We start from the raw sequence: 11,200 nt of genomic DNA on the forward strand, positions 1-11,200 counted from the left end.
CCACAGGCACCAGACAGATAGCCATCGCCAACTCTTTTAGATATTTGGGAGTGATAGTGTCCCCGGACCCCTCTTTTTTTTTTTAAATCAGAAAAGTTTTTATTAGAAAACATAATAATACAAGACATCCGTAACATTGACCATGCAGTGCACCAACGTACATAGTATGGAATCTGGATAACAAGCATAGTCTCCACATAGGGAATAAAGCAAAGGGGTACAAGAAGTTTTAACAAGTAAAACAGAAGCGTTGGTATACAGACAAAATAAGAAAAGTTGTCATATATCAGGACATCCTTACAAAAAAAAAAGGAGAGAAGGAGAAGCCTTCCGTCCATTTTAATTTTTTGACTTTTTGTTTTCTTTTTTTGCTGGATAAAAAAGAAGAAGAAAAGAGAAAACAGTATAGGGGGGGGGGGGGGGGGGGGAGAGAATCAGAAATCCCTGAGAATCATAACACATGGGAGTAGTGGTGTGCATAGCACCCTCACCCTAACATCGTTCAACAACATGCCCCAAACAATTGTGTACAGAAGCTCTAGACAGGTAGTATAGATCCCATGGTGAAGGTTGAGGTCGGGTCAGCCCTGTAGCAACCTATTTTGAATCAACTGGTGCGGCGCCAGGCCAGGTAGGTCAAGCCAGTCTTGCCAAAGGTTATAGAATTTTTGGGGGGCGTTCCCATGTTGGTATGTCAGCTTTTCACGTATCAGCATTCTATTAACCTGATCAATCCACTGTTGCCTGCTGGATACCCTGGGCGTGATCCAAAGCTGGGCTATCAGTTTACGGGCTACATAAAGTAATCGGAGTATTGCCGTGTGTACAGCTGGGGTTAGGGATTCTTCATCCAGGGCCCCCAGCAGGCAGATCACAGGATTTGTGGGAATCACAACTCTGAATACCTGATTAATAGTCTCCAAAATCACAGTCCAGTAGCGAACCAATTTAGGGCACTTCCAGAACATATGGAGAAGGTCTCCATGGTCTCTTTTACATTTAGGGCACAAGGGAGAGGCCCGAAGGCCCCAGTCATACAATTTGGCCGGTCCCCGGACCCCTCTAGTTACCTTCAGCTAAATTTGGGCCCATTTCTAGATAAACAAAGGGAAAAATGCTTTAGTTGGTGTAAACTCCCCCTTTCAGTAGTAGGAAGAGTGAATCTGATCAAAATGGTCTGGCCCCACAACTTGTACATTTTTCAGAATTCCCCTATGTGGATTTCCAATAAGTGGTTCAAGCAGGTGGACACACAGATGCGTGATCTCATTTGGAAACGTGGAAGGGCTTTGATTCGTTTATATATCTTACAGAATGGTAAGGACAATGGGGGATTGGCAGTTTCCCACCCTAAAATGTACCAAGATAGTAATGACGACCCCAAAGTACACTTAGTGACCCAGATCTACCACGAACTGAAGGCTGGCTATCATATAGAAATGGATTTGCTGAGTATGCCCCCCTTCTCCCCAATGTCTGTCCTCCTTAAAAAGGTTTAGAGGACTTTTCGGGAGGCCTTGTCTGCTGAGGGCCCTTTGAGATTTACTTCCTTGTGGAATAACCCCAGATACCCATAATTAAATAAACTCCAGGGATTTTCTACATGGCAACAAAAAGGGATATGGTTCTTTCCACAGATATATATGGGTAAATATTGAAATCTTACGCACAGCTTTATGCTGAATTCTCACTGCCCTCAAAATGTTTCTACCAATACCTCCATTTCAGGCATGATCTGCAGACACAAAAATCACACTCTGATAGTGATTACCTCTCCTCTGCTGCTGGAGATCCTTCAAGCAGATGCAAGGAAGGGTTTAATATCTAAAATATATGCAACTCTATTGTCCTCTATCCAAGATCTGGCTTCTTTGAAGTGTAGAGTAAAATGGGTTGCTGACATTGGAGACATTGATGGGGACCAGTGGGATATGGCCTTGAAATAGATCCCAGTAGTTTCTATCTCTGTGTCTTATAGGCTGTCACAGTTATTTATACTGCACAGGGCTTATCGGATACCTAAAAAAACTATATAACTGGGGGATAAGAGAATCTCCTCTATGCCCAAAATGTAAAGCACAACCAGGCGACTTTATACATATGATCTGGAGATGTCCAAAATGTAATCGTTATTGGACTGAGGTCCTACAATATATTTCTAGCTTGGTTCAAGTACCTGTCCCAATGACCCCCTTAGTATATCTGCCAGGAGCCATAGATGAGGAAATGTACCAGAAGGGAATGTATATCATGATCACTAGACCACTGGACCTGGCTAGGAAACATATTGCTAGATACTGGGTGGCAGCTACAGTACCTACAGGGAAGCAATGGATATCATATGTTAACTCCCTCCTCCTCTGGGAACAACTGGCCTACCGACACAGAAATGTGGCCTTAAAGTTCAACTTTATTTGGCAGACCTGGCTAGATAATTCTAGTCTTGCCCCACCACAGTTGGTGATGGAGTTGGGAAGAGAAGGAAGAGAATGCATGTTATTACCGTTTTTGTGTGTGTGTGTATTTAAAGGTATATGGTCTAATCAAATCTGAAAGCTAAAACAGAGTGTTTCCTACTACTGAATCAGATATAGAACCGAGTGCTAGTTTACAAGTTGCTTGGATAATGCTGACTATCTTACATGAGTTGTGACCTGCTGATGTTGGATGTATATTTTGTAAGGCTGTAAAGTCACTTCATAGATTGTCTCAATAAAAAAAGTTTTGATTAAAAAAAAAAAAAAATCTTCGCCAGGCATAATATAATTTACTCTATAAAACCAATGCACAAGTGCAGGAAAGGAGTTATTTTTCCAAGTACTTAGAATTCAAGTTTTTGCTGCATTGAGAGGATGGACAAACAAGGACTTTCTATCTCTTGACTTTAGGGATGGGTGTGAGATCAAGTAGGAAAACCATGAGTTTGTTTCCTAATTATTATCAGTTGGATAAAGATACTGTTTTAGGTGACTTGTGACCTAAAACATTAAAAACAGCTTTCTGCAGTTTCTTTCCTCTGTTATCAGCATGATAACTTCTGACAAGTTCTCAGAGACAGGAGATAAAACCAGCCTGAAATTTATGTTGGGGTGGATGCTATGAATAGATTAGCAGAAAGCTTGTCTTGTCACAACTTAGCTCTGAAAGTATCTTCATTCCTCTGCCTATGTGAAGTGGGGGTGTGTGCCTTTCCTCCAATCAGGTGACACACAGTGTAAGCCCAGACACCACTCCTACTGCAGAATGGGGAAGTAAAAATTCTAACACGATGTAAGAATTCTAAAGAATATAGCAAGCTTAAGACAGCAGATATACAGGTAAAATTTATGTAGGGAGATTTGTTTCATCCCTGTGTATCATCTGAGGCTGTCCACTTCACTGGGTATAGGAGAGGATTTACTTGTTATGGTTTGCTAGTTATGGAAATTCATCCTCGTTTTCTTTCCATTTTCAGTAGAACATAAAGTAAGGAGAGCATTTTAAAGTTGTCACTGACACAAGAGCCAAGGTTAAATCTCCAAAAGGGCAACTATTTTGGTGATAACTCCAAATGGTGGGCTCTTCTCTCACTTTGGGGAGATTTCCTATTGTCACTGAAACAACAAGTAGGGGGAAATCATCTCAATGAGTACACAATACAAACCTGGCCAAGGTTCTAACCCTTCTCCCATGGGAAAAAAAAAATCTGGCTAGAGTTTTCCCCTAAATCAAGTGTTGCATAATGCTTGTAGTTTCAGCATGGACAAAAGAGTTTCACAAATAAGAAAATTGTGTCCCTGTACATCATTCTTCAGTTTGGGCATGGCTTTGATCTGCCAATGCCTTTAATGTCTAAATTAAGTTTTTCATGTTTTCCACTTTAAGAAAAGTTTGTTTGAAAAACAGCTCTATTGTGTGCATTACAGATCTTTGTTCAGAACAATGGAGACTATCCCATGGTAGTGTACAGGTGCCAGGTTGTGGGTTGGCATGCCACCTCTCTGCATTTCCATTGCTAATTTAGGGAGTGCCTGAAAAGCAGGTAGAAGCAGGCTGCACACTAAATAATGTCCTTATATCTAAAATCTACATAGATGATAAGAAGATACATGTTTTTACATTTAGTGCATTTAGTTGTGCAGCATTAGTCTTGACAGTTTGGGTCTCACGAATATCCTGTCTGTTTGTTCTGGATTAGGCTTTTTTTGATGTAAACAGTAGTTATTTTATTCTAATCCTTAGATATATTTAATACGGCTAGGGAAGGTGCCAGCCAAGCTAAGCATTGGAAAAATCTGATCCACCTCATTAATGCTGTTGAAAACACCATCTGGGTTTGTTGTCTTGAAAAAAAACAATTACAAGTAATGAGCAAAATCAGAAATAACTGAAAAAACCCCCCCACAAAAAATGGAAAACAAATGAAAGAAGGGAAATCTACACTCTTTGTTCAGTTTTAGATATAAGTGTACAATCAGCATATTTGAGATACAGTTATCAACACATGATAAAGGTTTACAATTGCTCTCTTGTTGTTCTTGGTATACTATACATGCATGAGAGAACTCTTTACTTATGACTTAATTACATATGCAAGCTGTAATTCCTGTCTAGTAGTAAAGTACAGTGATCATGCCTCACTTTTACTGTCTAAATGCTAGTTTATGGATAGCACTGTCAACAGAGAGTCAGCATAATATGTGTCACTCTGTAAAATTCCTCCAGCTCAGGCAGCAATGTAGTACGCTTCATGAAATACGTGCAGCTTACATGATTTCATCTCAGGAATGTCTTTCATGTACAATTTTCTCTCTCTCTTTTTTTTTTTTTTTTTAATATCGATTGCTTAACCCAGCCTTTTTCAACCTTTTCAACACAAAGGAACCCTTGAAATAGTTCTCCGGTCTCGAGGAACCCCTGCTAAAAATTAGAACTCTACAACTCATGATACAATAGTGTGATGGTCAGTGGGAAGAATGGTCCTCACACTTGTGGTCATTGGGAAGAATTTCCCCCTTACAAATAGCTAAAAAGATCAATGGTGTTGGTGGGAACTTATCCGAGAGGCAGAAATTGCCCAATGCTGAAGGAACCCCTAGCAAACGCTGGAGGAACCCTGGTTGAGAATCACTGGCTTAACCACTTGACCTCTGGAAGATTTGACCCACTTCATGACCATGGACACAGCTGATTACATGGATAAAGAGCCACGTCATCGGCTCTTCACCGAAATCGAGGTCTTGGGGACACAGTGCACCTGCACTACATACTCCGCAAGTGTGTGAGCACAATGAGACTGGGGCAACATCATATAATGCCGTCCCAGAACGAGAGAGCTGTCATGGTTTTGCAATAGAGTTTGTCTGCTTACCTGTCTCCATGTGTTCATTTCTAGAGACCAGCCGACCCTCACGTGACTGCTTTTATAATCCATCCTCTGGCATGGCTCCACCCTAGCTCCTATCAGAGAACTCTATATTAACCTGTGCACTGCAGGCCAATCCTGCTGATGAACCTTTGTGTGTTAGCTTCCTGTTACCTGCCGTGTGCTCTGCTGTTATTCTGTTACCGACTTTGGCGTGTCCTTGACTATCCCTGTTTGCCTGTGATCCTGACCTTTTGGCCTGTCCCTGACTATTCCTGTCTGCTTGTGGCCCCGACCTTGGCTTTGTCCCTCACCATCCCTATCCTCCTGTTGCCTACTGTGGGAGTGAGCTGGGGGACCCTGGGGGTCGCGACCTGCAGCCAGTTGCAGCCAAGTCCATCCTCACCACTCGAGGCTCTGGTGAACACCTGCTGGCTCTTAGACTCCACGCCCCAGGGAATCTTACGCTCTAACCCCGGTGGGATCCATCTTGGTGTTCTGGCGGCCCTGCCTTCCTATCACCTTGACCACCATCCGCAGCAGTCAGCCGTAGGGTCCACAACCTTGCGGTGCACTCCCAATCCCTACGGGGTGCATCTGTCACCTGGCCTCAAGGTGACCAGACAAGAGCATTCTGCCTCCTGTCATTTGTCTATACGACAGGCGGAAGGTAGTTAAAAAGACACACGGCCATTCACTGAAACTGAATGAGAAGTGGATTCACCTTAATTTGTGTAGATGGTTCTTTTCTGTTAGAGTGGTAAGGATGTAGAATTCTCTTCCACAAGCAGGGAGCTTCGGTAGTTAAAAAAACTATTAGATGGGTACCTTAACCACACAATATTGGAATATTTAAAGCAAACCTGTGCTTTGTCTTTACTGCCACCTACCCAGCAGCAACGAAAAAATGAAGGCTGCTTATGGAGTACATAATCCTTTATGATTTACTATATACTTTAGATGATTATTGTTTGCTGTAAACAATACCAATAAAGCTTAATTTGAGGCAGGTATAAATGACAAATATTTAATACAGCTCTGTAATACATAATGCATCCTTATGCATTTTTTTTTTTTTTACTACAAGCAGGTGGTTTCTTAACCACTTAAGCCCCGGACCAATTTGCAGCCAAAGGACCAGGCCCCTTTTTGCGATTCAGCACTGTGTCGCTTTAACTGACAATTGCACGGTTGTGTGACATGGCTCCCAAACAAAATTGGCGCCTTTTTTTCCCACAAATAGAGTGGATGTTCAGAGGCATTTGAAATGCCAAATGCCTGTAACAGCTTGTAAATCGCATTTAGTCATGTTTCATTTAAAGGTGTTTTTCATTTTGGACTATTCGCAAAAAAAATTTTTTTTTAATTTATAAAAAAAACAAAAAAACTTCTAAACGCAAATGTGGCTAAACGCGACATGTAAACGTGACAAATTGGACGTTTTTAAACATCGTTTACTATCTGTCAAGTTTAATTGTTTAGGGGAGGTTGTAAAACGTCCCCCTTTCACATGGGGCGGATCTTCTCAGTGGAGTCCGCCAGCTCAGCAGGAGATAGTTCTGTTGATCTCTGCGGATGACAGGTCCGTCTCTGCTCACTGAGCAGGATGGGACCTGTCAGAGCCCCGCTGATTCCTATGAATAGATCGAACGAAAATGGACAGCATGTCCATTTTCATCAGATCTCATTCGCCAGACAAATGGCTGAACGTATCGCCCTACGTCTGTTTTTAGCAGATCGGGTGGCAGACGGCTGTCAGTGGACACATCTCAGCTGACATCTGCCTGCCCATAGGAGTCAATGGGTGGCCCATTTGGATCCGCCTGAAAAACGGACAGGCGGATCCGAGCAGGCTTATCGTGTCAAAACTTTCAGGTAAATGTTATCAAAGTAACTCAGAATGAAGAGTGAACCACTTTTAACCATTTATGGTAAATGTTTGCTTACAATTACATTTTTTTATTTTATTTATTTGTACAGATTTACCAATGAAATTAATTGTAGGTGAATTAAAATGGAACGTAGATTTGGTCTGCCACAAAATATACAGTATTTAGTAGACCAGCAGCTATTGCAGGGGAGAGCTCTTGTGTCTCTGAACACCATCAAGAAGCGTTTTGATTTTTTTTTTTTCCAGTTTGGGCTTTCTGGCCAGCAGTTGTTGAAAAAGATATCTTCAACATGGTGATTTTATTACACTAGATGCCGTATTATAAAGTACCAGGCTGTTAATAGACAGATGGATGTCCTTACAGCAAAAAGCAAAGTACGTTTGCAGACCTGCTTAACCCACCATGTGTCAAAGAGTTGTGCTCAGATACTTTTAATGGATTAATTCACTTTAATGGTACAAGAGCTGCAGTCATCCACCGATAGTGACAATCTCTGAAGTACTGCCAGGGACTGTGGGTGATTGGTCTGACATACCAGCCTCCTTACTCAGCAATGTTTGCCCTTTATGGCATTTACATGATCACTTGTTTGAAGTAGACTTGTGAACCTCTGATCGCATTTAATAGTGTATTTTTTTTTCTCCACAGTGTTCGGTCCATGTCCTCACACCCTTTCTGAAGAATGGATAGCAATGCAAACAAAGAGGATGCTTGACATGAGAGTCAATCCTGTTACTGGATTCTCTTCCCACTGGGATTATGAAAAAAATGAATGGAAAAAATAAATTGTTTGCTATGATGAGGAGCTGTTTGGATATTACAATAAATTACATATACTTTACATGGAACACAAATGCGTTTGTCTTAACTACATGGTAACTGAGATCATACAGGTTTCAATCTCATTGTACATCTTCCTTACGGTCTGATTCAGGCTTATGCAGGTTGCAGTTTGCATATTCATAGCCCCCAACTGTCTCTGATTTCGAGGGACTGTCCCTGATTTGGAGCAATGTCCCTCATTCCTCCTCATTTGTCCCTCATTTTGCACTGATCTATTTAGATGTATATAAAATTCACTTTTTATCTATCAAAAAGTGTTTCCAGCGCTAAACATTTAATCTGATTTCTAAATTGCTGCATTTGTAAATTCCAAAAGCCAATATAAAGGAATGATAATGGTGAAAAAAAAGCAATTGTGGGTTTAACCAATCTTGTTTTTTTTGTACAATTCTCCTTTAAGGGGGTGTGGCAAGGGGTGTGTCCTATGCCTGCATACTTTTGCTGATAGGTGTCCCTCATTCCCATCTGAAAAAGTTGGGATGTATGCATATTGCAGGTGCATTTTTGATCCATTGAAGTCTACGAAACCAAAAACCAGAAACAAATCCTTGGCCCTTTCCATAAAATGCACAGATGTGAACTACATCCATAAGAAACCATGTTAAATGGTCTGTAATGTGTTTCTGCAAAACTGAAAATGCACTAAAAAATGTATAGGTGTGAACCAGGCCTTAGGCCTTTTTCATGTGGATGGTCCAATCAGGTCCACCTGTCAGTTTATCAGGCAAACCTAATCAAAAGCTTCATGTACGCTTCTGGTGCTTATGGAGGATGTAAATGGATGTGTGTCCTTTCACCTCCCAGCCCACACAAGTCTCGAAAAACAAAAAACAAAAAAACGACTGGTCTGTGTTCGACCTAAATGTGAAAGATTGGGTATAGCCAGACAAATGTAAGTCCTTTAACATCCAGCTGCCAATAGATCTGATATGGGTCCGCAAAGCTTCTGCAGCAAAAAAACTGACTGAGCATGAATGTCACAAAAGTGACATCCATTCCCTGCTGCTCCAGTTCAGGAGGAGATCTGTTTAGAGAGGCTGTACATTTCCACCCTTCCCCTTTTATACATATTCTCCAGGCCCAGCCACTTACTAAACTAGCAGGCCAGGACTCAATGATGTCAGGAGGGAGGGACTTATGAGGGAACTTTAGCTACCCATTGGTTGAGGCCTACTGCGCTGTCCATCACTGCAATTCAATCTTTATCATGTAGGCTACCTGTCTTGGTGCAGATACGGCATGGAGCAGCTATAATGCAGGGAGAGGCCTGCAATGGAGCTCCTGAACTGCCTGCAATGAAGCTCTTGAAATGATCAAATTGAGGGAGGGGAAGGCGAGAGAGTGTTTTACCCTGGTAGTAATTAATGCAAGGTGGGGAGCTGCTAGATATAGTTGTGCAGTGCATAGCCTATGCTCCCCACCAATAAGTATGCCCCCTTGAATAACAGTCATTGTAATGCCACATAAATTATTGTCCTTTAACCAAGGTGACAGTAACCTGCCACATTTGCAGCACAGCTGGCAGCTTACTATCACCATGGTAAAAGAACAAGAATATGGGTGGCAACACAATTGTTATTAGTGGCCTAAATCAGTGGTATTAAAAGCGTTCCACAGTTGACCACTTTTTAGAGTGTGGCTAAGTAGGTGGTCTCAGGCTGCAGGAGATGATCCTGCCTCCTGATGCTTAGCAGCAGTTTATAATGGGGCTAATGAGATGCAACTGTGAGCCAAGCATTTGACTCGAAGTTGCAGCACAGGCCCAGTGACCTAAATGGTCAAGTTTGACAGGAGATGCCTGTCAACTCACTAGTCTGCGTTATATTTGCCACAGCCGTAATGCAAGCATGTGAACAGCCTCTTACAGCTGAATTTTAGACTTTAAGTGGGTGGTCAGGGGTTAAAACGCAACTCAGTTACCTGTTTTTACCACCCACTGATCGTTTGTGTGAAAGAGGTCTCAAAGGGGGAAAAATTATCTGTCTGCAAGTGCACACCCTATAAAGACCAGTAGATGACTGTGCATGTTGTGCTTTACGCATTAATGACCCCAGCACTCATTCATGAGCCCTACACTCACTCAGTACATGTTTACACCTGGCACCCGCACTCTATACATGATATACTAGTGGATCCCTGCACTTTGTATATGGGCTCAAGTTTTAAGTCCCTCCTGTTGTTATTTGTGAAATTTCACACCCATATACGTATATTCCCCTCTGGATGCCAGAGTGGGCCCTGCCATGTAGTCTGTATGGAGATCCATGATTTCCAATGGTGGCCTACATTGCATAGTCTGCTATGGCTACAGTTAGGCCCATGGCAAAGTGTACGGCCTGCTTTAGGTTCTGTGTCAACAGGCTTTGGGCTTGTCTCTTTCTTTCAGGTGCATTCCAGTTATGTTTGAGATGCTTCTGAGATTATTCAGAGCTCACTAATAGGTGCATTTGACTTATTTTTGAGCTGTATCAACCTGCTTCAAGCTACACTGTGTTCCGATTAACTTTTATAGAGAGATTATAGGATATAATCTGACTGGCTCTATAATATCATGCACCTCATTCCTTGTAGCATAAATAGAAGGTATAGAGGAACGGGATTATAACAGTGCTGAAACAAATGGTACACAACAAATTAGGTAATACAAAATATACTTTCTTTATTAATACAAAGGGAGGAAAACACAAAAAACAAGGGAACTTTTGAACAATTAAAATCAATGAAGAGCATGTACATAACACATGTATTGGGTTGCTGGTGTCCCAAGAGAGAAAGGTGGTCATGAACAGATGTTAAATCTCAACATGTTTTGCCAATGATGGCTTCCTCAGGGGATAATGTGAGACCACCGTGACTAGTCCAGCTCTAGCATAAAAAGCAAAAAAAAGCAAAATAAGTGATTAAATACATAGTAACATAGAAACAAACAATGTTACTATGTATTTAATCACTTATATTTATTTTTTTATTTTTATGCTAGAGCTGGACTATTCATGGTGGTCTCACATTATCCCCCAAGGAAGCCATCATTGGCAAAACATGTTGGGATTTAACATCTGTTCATGACCACCTTTCTCTGTTGGGACACCAGCACCCCAATACATATTTTATGTACATGCTC

At 41.5% G+C, this 11,200-nt stretch overlaps 1 protein-coding gene across 1 annotated transcript in view; it reads left to right on the plus strand.

Moving 5' to 3' along the window:
- LOC143996798 (cytochrome c oxidase subunit 4 isoform 1, mitochondrial-like) overlaps positions 1-8,090 on the plus strand; it is an 88,687-nt gene extending 80,597 nt beyond the window's left edge. Inside the window, exon 5 of the mRNA XM_077492072.1 lies at positions 7,885-8,090. Coding sequence (XP_077348198.1) covers positions 7,885-8,021 — 137 coding nt within the window. The 3' untranslated portion in view covers positions 8,022-8,090. The remainder of the gene's footprint in view (positions 1-7,884) is intronic.
- Positions 8,091-11,200: the final 3,110 nt, after the last annotated feature.

Source organism: Lithobates pipiens, unplaced genomic scaffold, assembly GCF_037356315.1.
Source record: "Lithobates pipiens isolate NorthernLeopardFrog02 unplaced genomic scaffold, aLitPip1_a1.2 Scaffold_19, whole genome shotgun sequence".
In the NCBI taxonomy this organism is placed as follows: Eukaryota; Metazoa; Chordata; class Amphibia; order Anura; family Ranidae; genus Lithobates; species Lithobates pipiens.